Genomic DNA, 21448 nt, shown 5'->3' with positions numbered 1-21448 from the left:
TAAACGCCCCCCACACCCAGTACTACATAGGTCATACGAGGCGATCAGCATCGAGTTTCCTAATGGGGCCAGGAAGCGTCGTCTGGTAGCAGGCGAAGCTGCCAAGGAACAGCTAGCAAGAGCACCCCTCACCCCCAGACCCCTCACTTTTATCGTAAATGATACGATACGTCGCCTCCCATCGCCACTGCCCCGATCAGCAATTGTCGCTGCCAAATATAGCAAACAATTTCACTAGCCTGTGTCTCGTGCCTACATCACGTGTCTCAAATGAGCCGAGGCAGTGGTGGGTGGCGATGAATCAACACGATCGCCAAAGTACGAGTCAGTGGGTCGTGCGCAGCGCTGCGCCCAATTGACGGGAGGGCGGCCAAACCCCCGCTGGCCGTCACCTAGCGGCAGCAGCGTCGGCGCTTCTACGGGGGGATTTTGCACCAACAACCACATATACGTCGCCGCAGACGCGGCGCGTCGGCCACGGCAGGCGCCTTCCTCTCAATGATATCGTCGATTGCCGTCGATGAGAGGGGCGGACCAACTACAGTAGTTACGCCAATAATCATTGAAATCCTGAATACGACCTGTCACGAGTTAAGGGTTTAGGAAATAATGATGACACACCAGCATTGACGTGTCGCCGACCACCAATCGGGGGTGCGCCCGGCCAGGGGGTACCGGGACCCCCCCGCCGCCGCTAAGGGTCGCGGCTGGCGCCGGCGCGGGGCGACGCTAGCGGGGCGCTCTAAGCGCAAAGTGAGGGATCGTCGTAGCCACAAAGACAAAGGTGATCGTGGTCGAGGGTTGGCCCCGGCGGGTTTAGTCAGCGCCGTCGCCGGCGGGGCCTCGCCCACGCTCGCCTTTCCCCACCGTGACGACCAACGAATATTTTTTACCGCGGTGAAGCTGGCTTGCGCCTTGTTGTCTGCTGGCGTCAAAAAATTCTAGCCGTCGCACTTGTATATAAACCTAGCATCGGTCGACGTAGCGATTTCCGACGCCCGGGGGCAAATTTTTGACAGGCAACCATGTTGAAGGAATACAAGCTAGTCGTTGTTGGCGGCGGCGGCGTGGGGAAGTCCGCCCTCACCATTCAGCTCATCCAGTCCCATTTTGTCGATGAGTACGACCCCACCATCGAGGACTCGTACCGCAAGCAGTGTATCATCGACGACGAGCAGGTGTTGTTGGACGTGTTGGACACCGCCGGCCAGGAGGAGTACTCGGCGATGCGGGAACAGTACATGCGCACCGGCGAAGGGTTCCTTTTGGTGTACTCGATCAACCTGCGCAACTCGATGGAGGAATTGACCGCGTTCTACGAGCAGATCTTACGGGTCAAGGACCTGGACTCGGTGCCGGTGCTCGTGGTGGGGAACAAGTGCGATCTTGAGATCGAGCGCCAGGTGCTGTTTGAAGAAGGCCAGGCGCTTGCCAACCTGTTTGGGTGCAAGTTCTTGGAGACGCTGGCCAAGCAGCGCATCAACGTCGAGGAGGCGTTCTACGACCTTGTCCGCAGTATCCGGGACAAGGACAACCATGCCACCGCCCTGGCGGCAGCAGTGGCGGCGCCCGCGGCCCCGGCGGCGGCGGCGCTGGCCCAGCAACCGGTTGCTGCTGCCCACGAGCCGGCGGCGGTCAACCCTCAGGCGCCGCTGGGCGCGGCCGCTGGCACCGCGGGTGGGGCGGGTGTTGGTGGTGACGATGCTGGCGTCAGTGGTGGCGATGCCCGTGACACCCGCCAGCTGGCGCCGGCGCCAAAGCGCGACCAGCAAAAGGCGAGCGCCGCCGCCCCCGCGGAGTCCAAGGAGAAGCTGGGGTGCTGCGTGATCATGTAGACACCACCGCCCTCTACCATTGAACCGATTTATATAATGACAAAAACGTGTCACCGACAAAAGGTGTAACATTAATACATATTCCTTACGAAAAAAAAAATAGAAAGCTAATTGATGAAATGGAACACGATGAAGTGGAGAATGACACTGGCAAACACGTACTCGCCAAACGCGTAGTGGTTGCGCTCGCCGTCGCTGGCGGCGACTTGAAGGCGCAAACTCACCGTCAACACAAACTGGGCCACGCAGATGCCAAAGCCGCCGAGGAAGGCATTGAAGGGAAAATCGCCCACCACCACCACGTAGACGAACTGCAACACCCCGAGCGCCACCAAGAACGCCAAAAACGTGTCGATCACCTGGAGCCGCGGCGTCAACGTGGCCATGTAGTGCTGGTAGGTCTTGCTAAACGCCAGCGTCACCTCGGACAATTGTTTCAGCGCCAGCGTGCCCGACGCCTTGGCGTGTTTCGCCAGCTTCGCCGCCTTGGCCGCCTGTTTGGAAGGGGCAGCGGGCTTGGTCATGGTGTGGGTATGGTGTTCGGTGGCAGTGCGAATTTTCGTGGCTCTATGACAGGGACAGTGGCACGTCAGAAGCCTTCACTAAATTAATTAAGGAAAAAAATCACATTGCAAAGGTGTCAATCTGATTCGACTTTTGAAGCTAACAAAGATTGGCTAAGTTAAAATTTCTCGGGGTTTAGACCATATCATCTGGATACACTAACAGCTATCGTAAGACAATCATAATCAGACAACTTAACAGTTTAAAGCTAACTTAGCCTTCTATGTTAAAATCACGGATGATTTGAGAGTTGACTATCTTTGGTAAAATGCCATCAACCACAAAACCACCGCCAGCGCTTATACTCCCCAATTTTTATTCTGTCTCGACTTTGGTGGGTGCGTTTTTTCCACCAACCGTCTTTTCGCTCGGGGCACTGCTGAATGTCACGGAAAGTCACCCACCCGCCGGCGGAGCGGATCGTGCCGCCGCTCAATTTCAGTCCCGTGGAACGGCGGCTATACCGGTCGGGGCAGCCGGCAGCCATCAATTTCTCGTTTCTCAAACAGCTCCACCTCAAAACCATCATCTGGTTGGCCCCCGAAGAACCCACCGACGAAATCATGGACTTTTGCTACGATAACGCCATCACCGTCGAGTTTTTGGGGCTCTCAGACTTTAACGGCGAAGCGATGAACCCTTGGGACGCTTTGAATGAACCTACAATCAAGCGGGCCCTCGAGATTATCGCCGACAGCGCCAACTACCCATTACTCGTGTGCTGCGGCATGGGCCGCCACCGCACCGGTACCGTCATTGGCTGTCTTCGTCGTCTTGAAGGCTGGAACTTGGCGCTGGTGTCAGAGGAGTACCGTCGTTTTACTGGTGCCAGAGGCGGTCGTCTTGTGGTTGAATTGTTGATCGAAAACTTTGACGTTTCTACGGTTCACGTTGACAAGAACAAGGCGCCCGAATGGCTCCGTCCCGCTGCCTGAGTGGAGCTGTCGAATCAGATGCTGCTGATGGCTACGGCTCAAATTCACTTCTGTTCCTTCCTCCCCAGTGTCGCCCCGGCGGCGTTCTTCGGATAATCAGAGACCGCTTCAATTCTCAAAGCTGATTCTCATCAAAAGGAAGGCTAAACTCCTCTCGTATACTTATCATAGACGGATGAGGTGCCACTTGAGGGTACCCCCTGGTGTAGACTCGCATATAGCCGCTACCCATCGCCGGTAAGCAGCGAACTTAATAAAGGATCGCAACACTAACAATGACATTTGCAGCTTTAGCCAACTCCGGTAAATTTCCCTATAGATGTGGACTGTTGATTTAGCGCTTGATTATTTCTTTGTCGCAAATTCATTAATGTCACTTTAGTCACACTTAAGAGCAACTGCTGGCTACTTTACAATGGCAACTATCCGATCGCTAACTAGGGGATAAGTGTCTTAGCGACGTCTTGCTGAATTACACATAGCCACGGCACTTCCTCGCAATTACACTCTTTTACAGATCCTACCTTAATTATCAAGACACACGTAATAAATCAAAATCGAAATCGCAATCATTTGAATAGATTACAAGTATTCTCAAATCATGGCTCCACTTGAAATATAGCCCACTTTCAATACTATTAACACCACCTTCAACCCTACGTATGGTCTCGGGTTGCTCCTGCGCATAGGGGATGGTGCGGTGGTGGAGCGAGGGAGGACGATTCGCCCGGGCTTCCTAACCCTTTCATCTCCCGAGCCCAGTCACTCATTTGCCCCCGCGATCCTGCCTTACAACCCCGTTATCTACCACTCCATGGCCGGAACGTGTATCACGACAATCAAGTACTTGGGGGTCGGCGTCCTCGGGCTAGCCCTGTCGCTGATCCTCTACCAGGCGTACCAGACCATCCCCGCCCAGATCCGCTTGGTGCTGGTGCTGGCGGCGGACCCGGCCCGCCTCCACCACAAGATCACGTTGCTGCTGATCCTCCACTCGGTGGCGGCGTTGTTGCTGTCCCTGTTGTTCTACACCGCCTACAAATACTCGCCCCTGTTCGAAAAGCACCCTTACTTGGTGTATCTGGGGGTGTGTGGCGTGGCGGCGATGCTTGGTGTGTGGTACGGGTTCCCGCCTCCCTGGCAGGCAGCCCCCACCAAGACCCCCACCAGGGCCCCCTCGGCGGCGCCCGCGGCGCCCTCGGGCGCTGCCACTACCGCTAGCGTCGGCGACGCTGCGTTGGATAAGAGTTACGTCCACGTCTCCGACGAAGAGCTGAGCGTGATCCTGACTCCCAACTCGACGTTGCCGCTGTCGCCGCAATTGACGCTGGAGGCTGAAGCAGAAAACATCGACGTCGAGGTCGAGCTCAGCCACGCCCGCCAGGAGCTTGTGTCGCGGTTAGAACGCGTCGACACCGGCTACATGTTCGCTGGTGGCGTGTCGTTGGTCGGCTTCATCATCGGCGCCATCGGCGTCCTTGGCGACGTCCTTTACTAGTTCCATATTTCCAATAACATGATGTAAAATCCACAAATACTCTTTTCTGTAGCTATATGTTTAGTGTATGCCTATTAACAAATCTAGTGGCCGAGCTCGTCGATGATCGCCTGCTTCACCTTGTCCACCAGGGCCTCGTCAATCAACTTGATGCGCTTTTCTTGCGACGCCAACGCCTTGAGCTCGTCAGGGAGCACGTCGCGGTCGAACGAGTAGTTGGGGTTCAGGTCCAACGCCTTGTTGACCACCTCGGAAAACTTGGCCGGGTGCGCCGTCAGCAACGAGATGTAGGTGGCATTGTCGCCGGCGGCAGCACACTTCTGCGACGTCTTCACCCCGATGGCGGTGTGGGGGTCGATGACGTAGTCGTGGTCGTCGTAGATCTGCTTGATGGTGGCCACCGTCTCGGTGTTGTCGACACGGTTGGAGTCGAAAAGAGTACGGGCCCCCGCCAACACTTCCTGGGGCACTTCGACGGACCCAGTCAGCTTCAATTGGTCCATCCATTGACCAAGAACGGTACCGGCAGCGGCATCATCACCCTTGGCGACGGAGTCACGGGCAAGGTACCATAATAATCTCTCAAAGTTCAGCGAGATCAAAATGTCCATCGCCGGCGAGTAGGTGGCCTTAACTCCCGCTTCAGCGTTCTTTTCGTAGCGACCAGACTTCATGAACCGGTCCAAAATGTCGTTTTCGTTAGTGGCAATCACCAACCGGTCGGCGGGCAAACCCATCTTGGTGGCGTAGTAGCCGGCCAAAATGTCACCAAAGTTACCCAGAGGCACGACAAACCGCACCTTAGCGTCGGGCTTTTGCTTAAGGAGCTGGAAGTACGAGTAGAAGTAGTACGTCTGTTGGGCCAAGATTCGCGCCCAGTTGATCGAGTTGACGGCACCGACGTGGTACTTGGAGTTGAACTCGGCATCACCAAAGATCTGCTTGACGATATCTTGGCAATCGTCAAAAGTACCCTTGACCGAAAGAGTGTGAACATTAGCATCGGGGACAGTGGTCATTTGCTCTTCCTGAATGGGGGAGATACGGCCAGTGGGGTACAAGATGAACACCAGCACGTCCTTCTTACCGCGCAACCCGTAGATGGCGGCCAGACCGGTGTCACCGGAAGTGGCACCGACAACGGTGATCTGTTGGCGGCCTTCGGTCTTGTCACCGTTGGCGCGAGTCAAAAAGAACTCAAACAAGTTACCGACAAATTGAAGGGCGACGTCCTTAAACGCATAGGTGGGCCCGTGGAAGAGTTCCAAAAGGTACAAGTCATCGGTCAACTTGCGGATGGGGGTAACCTCGGGGGCACGGAACGTCGAGTACAGGCGGTCGACGAGCGATTTGAGGTCGGCATCGCTGATTTCCTTAGGGTCGATATACAATCTCAACACTTCAAACGCCAACTCGGTGAAGGAAAGACCCGACCACCGTTGCAACGTGGCGGCGTCGACTTTGGGGATTTGCGACGGCAAGAACAACCCGCCGTCCTTGGCAAGCCCCGTCATCACCACATCTTCAAAGGAAAGCGCTTGCGAGGCGTCGGCGCTCCGCGTGGATCTATAGGTCGTCGACATCGTCAGGGCGAAAGGATGGTGGAGTCAGCTTAAGTTGGACTTTTTTCACCCCAGACCGCGGCGTGAGTCACCACGTGAGTCAGCGGTACCGGCGCGATAGCGGCGCGGTAGTCCGGGATGAATTGAAAGGTAAATTATGAGGACAAAGTGAATGCCAGATTTGTGATATATTCAATTGTGCGATTGATGATAAAAATGACAGTTTTGGTTAGTAGAATGGGTTATGGTAGTATGGTATTCGCAAATTGTTTCGGACAATTACTCCCGTCCGGGAACAAAGGTAATTGAGGGCGGTGAACCAAATACAAGACCAATTTTTTTGATACGAGGTTGATTTCAATTGGTATATATTTCTTCAACCACAGTCGGTTCATGAAGGTAGGTAACAAACCAAGATTCGTATAGTTATAATACTCTGTTCTATATGATAAATACTTTGATATAGTCATTGTTATTGAGAGAGATCACATTCGTAGTGTCTATCTCTATTGTTGTCAGGCGACACTGGGTTACCCTCAAGTCACTAGTGAGGCTAATCTGGGGCGGGGTAGATCGTAAAGTCTCAACGTTATCGTATTACGTCAGTGGATGATTACCAACTACCAAGCTAATTCGATTGCAATTAGCCTACAAAAATCACCAATTACACCCTGGCAACCTCCGTCGACATTTACCGGTAGTTGCCGATACGACGTGGTCGCCTGAGTTCCGTGGGTATCGGTGTTTGCGTCGACCATTCCCCAGAGATAAGCCTCGGAGCTATCGCATGTTGACATGCCAACGTCATTTACCCATTCCTGATCACGCCCGCCACAAACAATCGCTGAACGTGGCTAGTGTAATCACGTACTGCAGACAGTTCCCCTCTCCAAAGACTAGAGCGTTTTCGCAACCTGCTTCCCCCCTTCGCTCCCAACAACACGACTACCGCCCTACACTAGAGGGTCCACTTGAACCCTTAAACCAGGTCTAATTCCCGCGCAAATTATCAGCAATGCCCCACAATTATATACCCGGTGGCGAGCCACAGTGGAGCTCCGTTGCTGTTTGCCGAGTCAAATCTTAGTCGCCAGTGGGCGTGACTCGGGTGCCGCTCGGGCGCCGCTCGGGCGCCAGCCGCAGCACCGCGCACGCTAATCTCCGTGATCGTGTCCCACCACCATTTAAGTGTTGAGGCCTCAATGCTCACTGTTGCCACTTGACCCCCACGCTCCCCAACAAACCCCTTAGAGCAACCCCCCCACCATAAACACCAATTTTTAAAACACACATCTAGCCTCATGTAAATCATCTTCCTCCCCGATCCAGCCACGCGTCAGTCGCCGCCGTGGCCCTGTCCCTCTCCCCCCTCCACTGCGGTGCCTCACCTCTCAACTGAGAGGGATCGTTTGTGACGGACGCGCACCCTGATTAACCCTCCACCCACACACGCCAGCGCTTTTTGCCATCCCCCATAAAACCCCAAGCACACGGTGTATATCGTTGGCAAATGGACCGAGCCGACGCCTCAGTGTTGCGCAGACACCACACCAAGCTCGCCCAGGTGGTGCACAACTTCTTTGTCAAGGCAGCCACGGTGATCGCTGACGCCCGAGCGCCGCCACCACCGCCACTAGCGGAACACAGCGACGACCACGACCGGCCCAACCGCTGGTTCAACTTGGTGACGGCGTCCCAGTTAGGCCCCCACGTGTCGTCGCAGGACTGGGCCAAGTGGAAGGACGCTCCCCTCGACCAGGTGCCGCCCATGATCATCGAAGTGTGCCTAGACCTCCGCAAATTGAGCCCCGAACACGTGTTGGTGGTGTACGACGACGACGGTGCTACCTGGCAGGTATCCCGCAAGAATAAGCAGGAAGTGGTGCTTGAACGATGGCTTGTGGAGTTCGATCCTCAGGAGCGCGAGGACGCCGACTTGCCCCTTGTCTACAAGCACGCCATCGTCTTGTTTCGCCTGTTATACCTGCTTGTACGCCTCATGCCTGCTGCCCCATTAGCCCGCGCCGGCAATAACGTCGACATCACCGTCAAAATCATCGACGGGCGCCACCCCATTTCTTCAAAAGGCCGGATAGGCCTCTCCAAACCAATCATGGTCAACTCCAGCCAACACAAGAAGCTGGACCACATCAGCCACCGCACATTCCGCCCGATAATGACCAACGAGGGCACCCTCCGCATCAGCACCGCCTACCGCACCCGGTGCAGGTTTGGCATCGGCACTATGCCTGACACGGCGCCAGCAGTACTGGAACAACCACCCACCACCACGGCCGAAACCACCTCAGCGCCACCACAACCACCAGTACTGGAACCGGTGCGGGCGACGCTGAGCGTGAGTCCGTGCACTCTGTGTCCGGGGGTTGACCACCAGGGACTGCCCCAACCACAACCCATCGCCGTCAAGCTGACGATCCAGCCGTTCCGCATCGGTAGTCTCTCGACGCTGCCGCCACCGCTGACCTACGGCACTAGCATTGGCACTCCCCCCGCCGACAGGCGCGTGCTGATTGCTCTGAACCGGCTGAATGCGCTGTTGGCAGCCATGCTTCGTCAGCAGCGTAACCTGAGTTCACTGACCCAGCTGGCAGTACCCATCACCGCTACCATCGCCATCCCCCGGCTGGTGCTGCTGCAGCACCATTTCGACGGTCCCACTCCCGAGCTGCTGGCCAGCAACACTCCGCGGTTCCTGTCGCTGTTTGGCCTGCGCAACCGTCGTCTTTCTACGACCAGGCCTCAGGACTCACTCATCTTAGGCACCAGTGCCGGGCTGGCGGTGCTGGGGGTGGGACTGGCCGGCATCAGCGCAAATGCGGGAGACGCCGACGCCGACGACATTTCGGGGTTTGTCCGCATGATTGATCTGAAGCAAGACCTTCGGTTTGGTCTGACGCCGGCGCTGACCGACCCATTGAACAAGTACGCGCTGCTTCGCGCCCACCACCAGCAATTGGGCGACTCGGTGAACGCGCTGGTGTTCTATCTTCAGAGCCATCAGCAGGGCAGCGCCCGCAAGCTATCAGCACACTCAGCGGTGTCGCATCTGCCTCCTGGCAGTTACCCTGAAGCGTCGCCATTTCCTAGCATCGGCCAGCGTCTAATCCAGCTGGGCAGCGACTGCGCTGGCAGTGGTAGTGGGGCTAGTGGCGCCAGCGCTACCAGTGCCACCAGCGCTGCTGGCATCACTCGCAACCGCCGCCGAACATCATCACTGCTAGCATACGCCCCGCCACCAGTATCGCTTCTCCGCCTGCCGCGGCGGCCGCCGCTGGCGTCGCCTCCGCCCGCCACTGCTCCCACGCCGACGCTGGAGAAACCCCCCATCCACTACGAAAACGTATTTGACGACGATGACGACACGGCGCTGCAGTCGTCTAAACCCCACTGCCGTGCCCCCGACGACGACGACGACTTGTTATTCACCATGAGCGACATGAGCCTCAGTAAACACCTCTAGAGTTTATAAGATTTTGCATACGGTTTTTATAGAAATAGACCCTCAGAGACCAGTTCGCTCTTGTTTGAACTTAAATAATGATGGGACAGACCCTTATAAACGTAATGTTATTAGGCTATATTCCATTTAATTGTAAAGCAAGAGAAGCTCAATTGACATTTCCTTCTCATCTTTAATTCACAAATGAGTCATTTTTTGATCAATTCTCTCCAAGTGAGAACACCAGGATTAGTCTACCTTCTCAGTACTACAAGCGTATGCCTTCCATGGATAATCCCAATGTGGTGATATTATCACCTGCTTCAATGTTGCAAGTTTGCATGACATATCGTCGACATGATGGTCTCATTCACCATCAATTGGACAGGTTTTCCCCTCATCGCTTACACTATTGATCTAAGATTCTGACCTCACTCTCGTATGAGCCATTGGGCAGCATGGTATATATCAATTTAACGAGGTTTAGCCTCGTAATTCGGGAAGTAACTCAACTGGGCGCCTTCCGCTTCGAACCGAGGCGACAGTAGACTACGGCCTAGCCAGCGCCGTGTTTTGATTTGCCAAGACAATTTTCGTGGAAATCCAGTCCAATTAGGGCATCGAGCTCCGCGTCCGCGGCTGCATCAGAAAAATCGTATTGTCTCTCGCACCCCAAACACACACAAACAGCCGCGCTCCCACCACTTAGTTACCAAATATCAGGCTAACGCTTTAGTCCCGCATTCGCCGACCACCACATATCTCACTCACCATCCTCTCGCTAAACGGAGGCTTATCTCTGCTGAAGTCAGAGTCCGCATCCACTTCCACTCACAGGCCGCATAAACAAGGCGGGTATCCCACCAACATGTGCCTCGTCATTAACCGGCTGTCGGACCCCGCGCGAACCACCATTATCCCACTACGCCCCTCCAGAAAAGTACCAATTGCTGGTGACAGAATGGTGACATGGCTTCTATTCCAAATGGCCTACGTTGAGATATCAATGCCCAAATCCCCACTTCCTCGCACAAGGATACGCTTTTTGCGCGTCCACGGCGTAGTGTCGGCGATGACCCCCACCAAATTTTGAATGCGCGACTTTGTTGTTTCTGCAGTAGTGTGTACCGCGCACACGCCGCTCGCTTGCCGCGTGTTAGCGCCGGTGTCGTCGACAGTATATAACGGCGGGCGTCACCGCCGCCGGCGCCGTGATCTAACCCCGTATTTATGTTCAAGTCGTTCGTTTTTGGTACCCTTGCCGCCATCGCCGTCGCTGAAACCGTCACCGACGTCGTCACTGCTTCTGCTGACGCTGCCGCCGAAGCCTCGCCCGTCGCCATTGGCGACAACGAGCCCTACCTCACTATGGCCCCCGACGTGTTTTCGTCGTACCTCGCTGAAAACGGCGATTTCCCCACCGCTCAGATCCCCTCCCAAGTGGCGCTCTACTCGGAAATGTACGGCCAGTACAACGGCCGTATCCCCTGGAACTCGTACTACACTAGCGTCGTCGGCACCGACGTTGTGCTTGATGTCGCTTCGATTTCAGCTGCTGTTTCCTCGGCTGTCTCGTCGGCTTCGGCTGCTGCTTCGTCTGATGCTCTGTCGGACGCTCTGTCGGAAGCCTCGCTGACCGCTGCCTCGTCTGAAGCTTCTGCCTCGTCGGACGCCTCGTCGGACGCTTCCTCGGAAGTGTCGTCGCTGGTTGACGCTTCTGCCTCGTCGGATGTCTCTTCCGACGCTTCGGCCACCTCGTCTGAAGCTCTGTCGTCGGCCGAAGCCTCGTCTGAAGCTTCGTCTGACGTCTCTTCTGAAACCTCTTCGGAAGCCTCTTCGAAAGCCTCCACCGAGTCGCAAAGAGGTTCCTCGACCTTATCGGCCTCGTCGGCTGCCACCTCTTCTGCTGCCTCGTCGCTGCAATCTCAAGACAACGCTGCTGGTGTCATTGCTGGCTCTGGCTCCGCTCTCGCTGCCGTTGTCATCATGGCCCTTTTGTAAGCCACTTGACGCTAACCTTGAATATCCCCGATACACTCTAGCTACGATTTCACGTGTAATATTACCAATAGATACTACGTACAAGTAGCGCTATATGCTACTGACAATTACGACAAAACCAAAATTGTAGCTCAAAAGGCACTCTTCATTGACAATATACTATCTCGTGATTAGATGTTTGTCTATATGCAGTACATATGGGGAAGCGTCTTGCGACTTCAGCAAACGCGTCTGGTACCCTCATTCCTTACGCGTATGGAGTTGGATCAGGTCAAACACACAATAAAGCAGTGGGAGCGACTGTTTTCGAAGAAAAATGGACGTCCACCTCTGAAAAAAGACGTCCGAAGCGATCCCACAGTTCGTCTCCTTTACCAGACCTATAATGAGCTCAAACATGGGAAGCCAAGCAAACATGAACAAACCGGGACCCCTCACAAACTGCAACCGGTACTTTTGCCGGATGAAATCGGCCCTACTCCCCAGGCTAACGGCCGAGTGCTTTCGATATTTGACCACCATTTGACCCCTCCAGCATCGCTGCCTTCCAACCCTTTTGGTAGCCCATCCATGACCACCCCCACAAAGTCAAGTACCACCACCATCACCACCACTGAGGTTTCCACTTCAGGATCATTGATGGACAAGCTTTTGGCGGTGGCATCGCCCCAAAAGTCAAGCCCCATCAAGCATCTGGCATTCTCTCCGGTCAAGTCTCTCCGCACTCCCACTAAGCCGACAGTGGCATTCTCAGCTACTCCGTCCCCAATGAAGCCTCAGCGGCTTGTGGGTAGACTCACTAAGGTATTTATGGAAGCCACCAGTGCTCCTATCCCCGAAATTGATGATGAGGACTTGGTTGCAGTGACTGCGGCTGTTGAAGCACTGCTGGCTGAACAATCCACCACTGAAGAAAGTCAACCGGATCGGAAGAAGGTCAAGACACAGAAGCGAACCACGAGAAACTGGAAGATCAAGCCCCGAGGAGTGGATGAAGCTCCTGACACTCTAGCGGGCAAGAACCTTCAAGAAGAGCTCCGAAAACTTGCTTCACAAACTCATTCAGTGGACACGACCTCGCCCACCGCTAAACGCAAACTTGAACTGGTGCGTGAAGTTCGGGATAGTGATGACGAATCTTCCGAGGAGGAAAATCAGGAGCCGGTGGTTTATAAACGTCCACATGTGGAAAATGGCATTGCTCCGATGTCTTACAACTTTCAACGGGCCCGCATTAATGATCCTCGCATAGCCAAATTCAAACGACGCGTTCGTCGCTGAAGGCATTAATTAACTATAAACATTATGTGGGCATGGTCACCAGCGCCCAGGTGCCCACTATGGCTCCCACAAACCCTAATAACGACACTGCATAGGCGAGTATCCGCATCTTCATCGGTGGCTGGTCAAAATACACGTAAAACAAGCATGGCAACAGCACGCAAATAGTAAAGCAGATAGCCGAACCGAGAAATGACACCACCTGTCCGAATGACGTAAACACGATACTCAACGTAAATAAAAGTCCACAAAACGCCAAACGGGCAAGAACTCGTCCCAAGCTGTAGTGACGTCCATTACCCTTCACGGCGTCTAACCGGTTAAGCCCAAAGTAGCTCTCGTACACGGTGATCAAAGGGCGCGTGACTAACGGGAGCTTGGATACGGGAAGGATACCCATGAACACGCAAAGCAATGGGTTAACCCAGTTTGGATAACGCGAGTTCCCCATGATGTTCTTGATAATCAGATCCTCACAGTTTATACCGTACATGAGAAACCCAACAACGGCAATGCCGGCGTCAACGGAGTAAGTGACAACAAACGATTGACGACAGGTTTTGGAAAATTTGGATGGGTGACGCATATCGCGGTATAACTCAGGGAACACGGGGTGTCCGCCCCATACGCTGAGGAAAAGCCCCAACAGCAAACAGAACAGCGGCCAGTCTACTGGCCAGGCATTGATTTTTGCGTGCTGGAGAAGAGACCCGGGTGGGGTATCGAGCATGAGGCCACAACTGACAATGAGCACGATGACCAGTACTGTACATACGATACCCATAAATGACGTCAACAGCAAGATGTTGAGTGGCACAAACGAAAGCAAAAATACAATCGAGGCGATGATCGCTTTGTACACTGGCGCTGGCCACCAGGGAAGCACTGTAGTAAAAGAGTCGGCGAATAAGATCACGAGACTCAAAGAAGCTCCCAAAAGATCCAATGAAAATAAAAATGTCACTGCTAATGCAAAGTAGGGACCGCCGTAGGCTTGAGCGATATCGCCGTAAGTTTTGAGATGAGGCATGCGGCGAATGATACCCCCAAGCACAATTGCGGTGATGCAAGTGATCACTGCCAGCAGCGTCAACAATACCATACCAGGGATCCACCCGGCAAGGTGAAGAGCAAACGGGAGCGAGAGCATGCCAATGCCAATCAAGGTATTGACACTGTTGAACACCGTTTGCGGAGCTGTCAGATTCCCCAGGGGCAATGCCATGCTGTACAGGGTTCTTACCAGAGCGGTATCACTGTCGTCATCGTGGTGGTCGCCTTGGGGAAATGCTGACTCCAATAATGGAGATGTCTCCGAAGCAGGGCGCATGAGGAGGGCGGCGCGTTGGCGGTCGGCTTCGGGGAATGAAAATGTCTTTATATGATTATGGCCGCCATGCTGCTGACGACGACCAGCTGAGTGCAGGGCGATGTCGGCGGGAATTTCTTGTGTGGGCGAGATGCCGTCTTCTTCCAACGCTTCCAGGCCGAGGTATCCTTGAGCACGCGTGTATGAGGTGGCAAAATGGCTCAACAGGTTGACGCCGCCAATATCCATGAACAGTCGCCGTCGCGGTCGCTCGATGGGCACGGCGGAGGAAGGGTCGGTCATCGGTAATCAGTCTCAGCTTCGCACCGCTTAGAGAGCAACGCTAAGAAAATTTCCCGTCACCGTCGAAGCCACCGCCTTGTGTGCCCGAATATTTGACCCATGCATGGAAGCATGTAGCCTAGTTTGTAGAGAGAAAAACTGGTTGGCTTTACCGTTAACGATAACTTGACGCGGTGAGGAGAAGGGGGGGTATTATCAGTATTATTTAGAGACCTTTGTGGTTAATTTCACAGCCGCACATTCGCGAGAATTAGAAAGTGGGAGTGATTTGACTTTCACCGCATACCCACTGAGCTAAGGCAATAGGTGCATGGAAGTTGCTGCTAGTGTTGAAATAGTTCTATTCTGACAAGCTTGTGAATGGTTTTGGGTGGTGTCCTAAACGTGTATTGCGCATAGGATGGAATGAGGAAAGCCTCTGCATGTCTTACCTGAGATCTATACTCGTAATGCGAGGCATAAGTCGTGTCCAATTCAATTGGCGTCAAAAGTCGTGGCTCAATTAAAAATAGATTTTTGATATAATTAAAAGTTTATCACTTGAGCTCGCGAGGAGGGGTCAGGGTATCCTGTATTGGGTTCATCGAAAAGATAACGCTTTGCGAATCTTTGTCGTCGACATATTCGGCGTGGGCCGAATTCACATTCTTAGCATTAACTTCATCTTCGTTTTTCTTGATGGTGGCAAGACGAACAATCTGTTGAGTGCCCAACGACCACACCGGGTGGAAAGGAAGGAAAATGAGCCCACAAATGGAGATCATCATCGCATCCAACACAAAGAGGAAGACTTCATGGACGATCAAATAACCCGAAAACCCTTGCGCGAGTTCTACCACCCGGTAAATGCTTCGAATGTACACCGCCGCCACCGCCACAGTAATCGCTAGCGGCATCCAGTCGAACAACTTGCGATGACGAATGAAAGCAAAACCAGGGTTGTAGTAGGGCTCCAATTGTTGCTCCCGGTAATTTTGTACCGACTTGGTGTTGAAGAAAAACTTGGCAATGTTGGCAGGAGTGCGCTTAGCCAACGCCCCTTCTCCGTGGCGAAACCAAAGACGGTTAAGAAATTCAAACCAGAAAATAAAGAACACCGTCATGGAAAACACCTGAAAGGCAATACCCGCAATCATAGTGTTTACACCAGGTTTTTCGTCCGTACCATTGTTGGTAGCAGCGGAAGCAGCACCACCACCACCGGCTTGAATTAAAAGGGATACCACATCACAGGTTACGAAGAAATACAGGTACCACAATGGTTTAAGAACTGAGAACAGTCGACCATGAATGACCACCAACTGTGCGAATAAGAAGTAAATTGCCGCCATGATGAAGGCGGGGGCAAGCGTGAGGGCAACGTATTGTAACAAATAGTAATCCATCTTGCTGGTGTCCAGGAAACTGAGTACCCGACCTAAGAACCCCATCCACTCGAGCCCGTAGCCACAAATCATGGTAATGTTGAACCACCAATACCTCAGCTTGATCAACATTAACAAAAGATAGGCGAGGATGATGGAGAAAATGGTGAGATACCACACGTTACCAAACCGACTCAAGTAGGTGTTGTATAAGTTTCGTTCGACGTTCAAATCGGCGAGATTTACCGTGGCGTTATAAAGAGCTGCCGAGGCTTGTGCCACTACCAGCAGATCGGTAGCCGTAGCCATCGCCTCTTCGGCACTAATGGCTTGCATCGTGGCCTGAGCCCCCCGATAAGAAAGGTATATTTGTCTGAAGAGACGAGGGGCCGTATTAGTTTCCATGGCATGGGAAAGCAGCGAAATATCAGCGGCAACCTTAGACGCCTTCAGTGTGGCGATCAGGGTCACCGTGGACACGGTGGTGATCGAGGCCGTCAGCGGGTTATACTGAAGTTGCTCAATGAACAGCAGTTTGACCGCATCCATCTTCGATTAAGAAAATTTTGAATTTCGGTGGTGTTTAAGTAATTAAGCTGTGGGCGTGTTACATTGACATCATCGCTCCAAACATATGCCGGGTTTTACGCTTAGTAAGCGTATGCAGGTGGGGCTGCATAAAGTCACCGTTAAGCCTCCACTAGCTATTGTTTATTTACGATGTCTATTGACTGTCAAAGCTAGTCCAGCCCCTGAGGCTTTTGGGTCCAGCTGGTGTCTTCCTCGTACACATAGCCTCCGTTTACTATTAATTGGCGTCCAGCCGCAGCAGCAAAGCGCGCGTCGTGGGTGATCGCGACCACTGTGTATTTTCCAGCAAGCACAGTAGTGATAAGATCAATGATGGCTTTTGTGTTATCCGGGTCCAAGGCTGAAGTGCATTCATCAAACACGACGATTTGAGGTCGCCGAAGGAGGGCACGAGCAATTGCAAGCCGTTGAAGCTGGCCCCCGGAAAGTAATAAGGCCGTCAGCTTATCTCCGACTCGACAATGGAGACCACCGCTAAGTTTGGCCACCACTTCGTCCATATGTACTTGTTTGAGTGTCTGCCATACTTCATCCTCAGTAGGGGGATGGTCAGCGTAGGCTGCTAAATTGTCAAGTACAGTTCCGTCAAAAAATTGAGGCTGTTGAGGCACAAACGCCACTATACGGCGAAGCCAATGAATATCGCATTCAGCAATATTGGTACCCATCACCTCCACCTTACCGCTCCTCGGAGAGTAAAGCCGTGCTAACAAACTGCCAATTGTCGACTTACCGGCTCCCAGAGGCCCCGTAATCGCGACAAACTCGTTGCGATGGATGGAGAAATCGACATCATGGAGGATGAACGCTCGATCATAGGCAAACAGGACTTCGTGAAACCGAATCATTGGCGTACCCAGCAGGGGGATGATCGTACCTTCTGTCTCTTCTGGCGCTGGTTGGAGATAAAGCAAATCTTTCATATAGCTCGCCAGACGTTTGCCTCGAGCAATACTGGGGATTTTTGTCAAGTATGAAAGAGCTCCGGTGACAGTAAGAGTAAGGAAAGTGATTGTTTGGATCATCATGTCACTTGTATAGTCTCCAGTTGATACAAGCTTTGCACCGTAGTATAAAAGCGTCCCTTGTGAAATGGCAACAATAATCCCATTGACCAGGTCACCAAACCCCATCGCTACCGCCCGCTTTAGCGCCACTGGAGGTAAAGCATCTTCTAGTAACTCATACCACATACGGGCAAAGTATGCTTCCAGATGATTTACTTTAATTGTCTTGAGACCTTCCATTGTCATGTGAGCGTGATTCTCAATCCTGGCCACCACATCCTTGTACCTAGTTTCGTATTTGCTCATCACTCCCGAGTACCCAATCGAAACCATGGCGATCAACGGGATGAATGCAAGCCCCACTAAAGCTAGCTTCCATCCGCTGACCAACGCCCAGGTAAGCCCACCAATCACCAAAATCAGCACTGACACCACTACCGACACGAAATCTGAGGTTAATCCTCTTAAGTCACGGGTATCGTTCAACACTAAAGCCGTGATCTCAGCCACCAGAGTGCTCTTCTTGCTCATGTAGCTGATAGATTGTTGGCCAAGCTTCAGCATAACTGCTATCCTCATTTCAACGATCCACAGCTCACTCACTCTGGCCAACAGCCATCCCGATAAAAATTGTGCGAGCCCCGTGCCCACAGCGATTCCGATAAGAGCAGCTGACATTGATGTAAGTGTTTTAGAATCAACTCCCAGCACCATTATTTGAAGAATTTGAGAAAAGTAAAACAGAAACACTGGGTTGAGAATACCCACGGCAACCAGCAGAAAAATTCCGAGAATAGCCAACATCTTTGATGGACACAGAGTGAAAAACCACCCAATGATGGCAAGTAAACTCATGATCTTTGGTTTCTCCGGCTCGTGAGTAGTTGGAGCACGAGTAAGCTGATGATGTTGTACTGCCTCCATCTCCTCCACTGCCATTACCAGTTGTTTTAGGACTTCCTTCGTGGTACCGTCAGCGGCTACATTACCTTCATTCATGACAATGACGCGATCATCGTCTTCGAATCCATCGTAATCATGTGTGATGATCAACGTGATTTGTTCCAGTGATCGCCATTGTTTGATGGCTTTGCTCATCTGTGTCTTCATCACTGGATCCAATGCCAGCAAGGACTCGTCAAGTATAAGCACCGGGGTGTTTCTGAGCCAAGCTCGGGCAAGTAATAATCGCTGGTGTTGTCCTCCCAGTAAGAGAGAGCTTTCAAGCTTAGTGTCAAGTCCACTAGGAAGACTGGCAACAACTTCATCAAATGCAGCAAACGCACATGCTTTCTCGATGAGATCACGAGGGACATCAGTGATTTTGCGATATTGGGATCCTACCACTGCTAAAGCAATGTTGTCATATACCAGCAACCCAGGGAATACACTTCCAAATTGTTCCACCAACGTGATGTCATCATTGAATGGCAATTCCAATTTGCCGTCGGTGGGTTTGTATACTCCCATGATAAGCAGAGCAATTGTAGACTTACCACAACCCAGAGGACCCACCACGTATGTGATACCAGGCTCTATGTTGAGCGTCACCTGCTTGAGAACAATATCAGTGGGACGCGTGCGATAAGCAAAGCTCACCTTGTCCAACTTGATGCAGAGCTTTTCTGGTTTTGGTGAGGTGATGGCTTCTTCTGGTGGCGCTGAGGCCATTTTCTTCACGTACTCAATGATAAATGCCTGAGCGGCAGCAGCCTTGATAAAAAAGGGGACAATTGACAGTACCACAAACATCTGCGATCCCAAAATAAGACACAGAGAAAAGCAGGTGAATACTTGTGCCACGCTGAGCACTCCACGCAAAATCATAGTGTTGCCGAACCAGAAGCCCTGAGCAAATGCTAACAACGTCAATGTGCGGATTATACCACTGTTTGATTGCATGGCTAATGTCAACTTATTAAAGTAGACTTGCGAATCTTTGACAAGTGCCTTGAATCTGCTGTGCTCAAGTGTCATGCCGTCAAATACTCTGACGAACGTAACGCCTGCTCCCAAGCACCAATCCAACACTTTAGCCGCTCGCTGGGATGTTTCGTTTTCAGCGTGGGTGTTGCGGTAGGTGAGTTTACCAAAGAATACCGTCAGCGCAATCATTAAAGGCGTCAGGCAAAATATCACCAATGTAAGCGACCAGGAATGTATCATAGCGGTGACGAAAAGACCAATCACCAGAGCCAACAGTTCAGTGAAAAGCGCAACGGCATCAGCATGACCTGCTCTCACTTCTTCGATACACCGATTAAGTTGAGACAATTTCCCCATGAGTTCCGGTTGATCCTCAATATTGTCCATAGGGGTTGCAAGAATGCCATCGCAATAGACCACAGTTCTCGCACGTGATTGAACTCTTTCACCAAACTTGAGATACATGATCACCAGGATCCATGATATCACTAGTCTGGCGCCGCCAATACCCATAAGGATTCCACAAAGTTTGGTAACTTCGGATAGCAACAGATGAGCTGATTGTTTTCCGGTTACATATCGTGTGATTTCTCCAAACACTTTACCGTAGACCACAGAGTTGAGGGGCGTGGCCACCAGACAAACGCACAGACATATCACGGCGGGGATAAGTAACCACAAATCACTTTGAGACACAAACGGGAAGCGCATGGCATTATTTCCAGTGGCGATGAACCCTGTTTTATGGGGTTCCCACCCATGTTATCGTCGTCTTCCTAAATCGGTCGCGACAATCACCACTGCAGGGGACCCACAGTAGACTCATGCAGGACAACTACCTTCAATTCGATGACTTGACCAACGCCATATCGGGCTTCAACGATCTCCGGAACAGCGAAAAGGCAAAGTTCATCACCGCAATCGCCCCCGCCACGATGATGAGCATAACGATTAACGCTTTCACTGATAACGGGTTGGCAAAACTGTTGACGATATCGGCCAACGTTTGCGCCACCGTGCTTGAAAGCCCAATAATGTCGTGGTAAGGGTCGTTTTTCATACATTGCTGCCATTTAGCACACTTGTCGGCAATGATATCGGGCATGTCGGCGGTGCCGCAGAGATTTTCTTCATAATGACGAGTACACACCACTTTTCTTCGGAAGAGTTCAGCGATTTGCTGTTGGCGTTTATGCTGGACATCATCGGCAATTGTTGACACAAGCTTCCACACCCAGTAGAGCGTTACCGACACAATGATGATGTTTAGGATCACTTGTACCCAAAGGGTAACTAAGTAGGGAAGACGGGGGTCACTGAGCCCCCATATAGGCAAATGGGTTTGAGTCGGAGGCGATGGCGGTGGTGATGGCACGGATGATGACTGCGCCGGCTTAGCCGGTCGCTGATGACGAGGCACGAGACCTGGAGGTGGCGAGCAGAGCACGCGGGCGCAGCTGACCGGATTGAGCTCGCTGCCGTTGTGACGTGCGTATGCCAATGTTGGATTGTGCTGGATGATGGTGGTAAATTCCTCATCAAGCTCCTCTGATGCCACCGGTTCATCCTCGGTGTGAGATGACAGCTCATTGAGGGGGCTTCCCTTGACGGGAGTCAGCTCCAGCCGAATTTCGTTCTGGTCAAACAGAATGTTCATCAATGACTTTAGATAACAAAGAATTCTCTGCCTTAAAGCCTCCTTTAAGAGTAAACGGAGTGATGTGTATTTCAGTATTAGCAGCCTAAGCGCGTGCGGCGTTATGTACAAGAGTTACCCGGTTGGGTGCGACTAGTGAGCAAAAGCTCCATCTG

The 21448-nt window shown here is 52.5% G+C and overlaps 12 protein-coding genes across 12 annotated transcripts; 6 read left to right on the top strand and 6 right to left on the bottom strand. All coding sequences in view use genetic code 12, as the record gives it.

Moving 5' to 3' along the window:
• Window positions 1-1025: 1025 nt before the first annotated feature.
• RAS1 (Ras family GTPase) lies at window positions 1026-1835 on the top strand (the record flags this gene model as incomplete). Its single annotated transcript, XM_034156343.1, has 1 exon — window positions 1026-1835. One exon carries the CDS (start codon window positions 1026-1028, stop codon window positions 1833-1835), a length of 810 nt encoding a protein of 269 aa, XP_034011820.1.
• A 107-nt stretch (window positions 1836-1942) lies between these two features.
• DIURU_003566 (dolichyl-diphosphooligosaccharide-protein glycotransferase) lies at window positions 1943-2359 on the bottom strand (the record flags this gene model as incomplete). The annotated part of the gene is made up of 1 exon (XM_034156342.1): window positions 1943-2359. One exon carries the CDS (start codon window positions 2357-2359, stop codon window positions 1943-1945), a length of 417 nt encoding a protein of 138 aa, XP_034011819.1.
• A 423-nt stretch (window positions 2360-2782) lies between these two features.
• OCA1 (putative tyrosine protein phosphatase) lies at window positions 2783-3334 on the top strand (the record flags this gene model as incomplete). Its single annotated transcript, XM_034156341.1, has 1 exon — window positions 2783-3334. The coding sequence occupies one exon, from the start codon at window positions 2783-2785 to the stop codon at window positions 3332-3334; it is 552 nt and encodes a 183-aa protein (XP_034011818.1).
• Window positions 3335-4148: 814 nt separating this feature from the next.
• On the top strand, window positions 4149-4832 carry DIURU_003564 (uncharacterized protein; the record flags this gene model as incomplete). The annotated part of the gene is made up of 1 exon (XM_034156340.1): window positions 4149-4832. One exon carries the CDS (start codon window positions 4149-4151, stop codon window positions 4830-4832), a length of 684 nt encoding a protein of 227 aa, XP_034011817.1.
• An 83-nt stretch (window positions 4833-4915) lies between these two features.
• THR4 (threonine synthase) lies at window positions 4916-6415 on the bottom strand (the record flags this gene model as incomplete). The annotated part of the gene is made up of 1 exon (XM_034156339.1): window positions 4916-6415. The coding sequence occupies one exon, from the start codon at window positions 6413-6415 to the stop codon at window positions 4916-4918; it is 1500 nt and encodes a 499-aa protein (XP_034011816.1).
• A 1489-nt stretch (window positions 6416-7904) lies between these two features.
• DIURU_003562 (serine/threonine protein kinase regulatory subunit) lies at window positions 7905-9875 on the top strand (the record flags this gene model as incomplete). The annotated part of the gene is made up of 1 exon (XM_034156338.1): window positions 7905-9875. One exon carries the CDS (start codon window positions 7905-7907, stop codon window positions 9873-9875), a length of 1971 nt encoding a protein of 656 aa, XP_034011815.1.
• A 1209-nt stretch (window positions 9876-11084) lies between these two features.
• DIURU_003561 (uncharacterized protein) lies at window positions 11085-11855 on the top strand (the record flags this gene model as incomplete). The annotated part of the gene is made up of 1 exon (XM_034156337.1): window positions 11085-11855. One exon carries the CDS (start codon window positions 11085-11087, stop codon window positions 11853-11855), a length of 771 nt encoding a protein of 256 aa, XP_034011814.1.
• Window positions 11856-12110: 255 nt separating this feature from the next.
• On the top strand, window positions 12111-13136 carry DIURU_003560 (uncharacterized protein; the record flags this gene model as incomplete). Its single annotated transcript, XM_034156336.1, has 1 exon — window positions 12111-13136. One exon carries the CDS (start codon window positions 12111-12113, stop codon window positions 13134-13136), a length of 1026 nt encoding a protein of 341 aa, XP_034011813.1.
• A 22-nt stretch (window positions 13137-13158) lies between these two features.
• AVT1 (Avt1p) lies at window positions 13159-14748 on the bottom strand (the record flags this gene model as incomplete). The annotated part of the gene is made up of 1 exon (XM_034156334.1): window positions 13159-14748. The coding sequence occupies one exon, from the start codon at window positions 14746-14748 to the stop codon at window positions 13159-13161; it is 1590 nt and encodes a 529-aa protein (XP_034011812.1).
• A 536-nt stretch (window positions 14749-15284) lies between these two features.
• Window positions 15285-16661, bottom strand: DIURU_003558 (RTA1 domain-containing protein; the record flags this gene model as incomplete). Its single annotated transcript, XM_034156333.1, has 1 exon — window positions 15285-16661. The coding sequence occupies one exon, from the start codon at window positions 16659-16661 to the stop codon at window positions 15285-15287; it is 1377 nt and encodes a 458-aa protein (XP_034011811.1).
• A 191-nt stretch (window positions 16662-16852) lies between these two features.
• Window positions 16853-20347, bottom strand: HST6 (ATP-binding cassette alpha-factor transporter; the record flags this gene model as incomplete). The annotated part of the gene is made up of 1 exon (XM_034156332.1): window positions 16853-20347. The coding sequence occupies one exon, from the start codon at window positions 20345-20347 to the stop codon at window positions 16853-16855; it is 3495 nt and encodes a 1164-aa protein (XP_034011810.1).
• A 130-nt stretch (window positions 20348-20477) lies between these two features.
• DIURU_003556 (uncharacterized protein) lies at window positions 20478-21293 on the bottom strand (the record flags this gene model as incomplete). The annotated part of the gene is made up of 1 exon (XM_034156331.1): window positions 20478-21293. One exon carries the CDS (start codon window positions 21291-21293, stop codon window positions 20478-20480), a length of 816 nt encoding a protein of 271 aa, XP_034011809.1.
• Window positions 21294-21448: the final 155 nt, after the last annotated feature.

This window comes from Diutina rugosa (assembly GCF_008704595.1).
Source record: "Diutina rugosa strain CBS 613 chromosome Unknown scaffold1_size794362, whole genome shotgun sequence".
In the NCBI taxonomy this organism is placed as follows: domain Eukaryota; kingdom Fungi; phylum Ascomycota; class Pichiomycetes; order Serinales; family Debaryomycetaceae; genus Diutina; species Diutina rugosa.
Note: the sequence above shows the minus strand (reverse complement) of the source record. Positions and strands in the feature narration are given on the sequence as shown.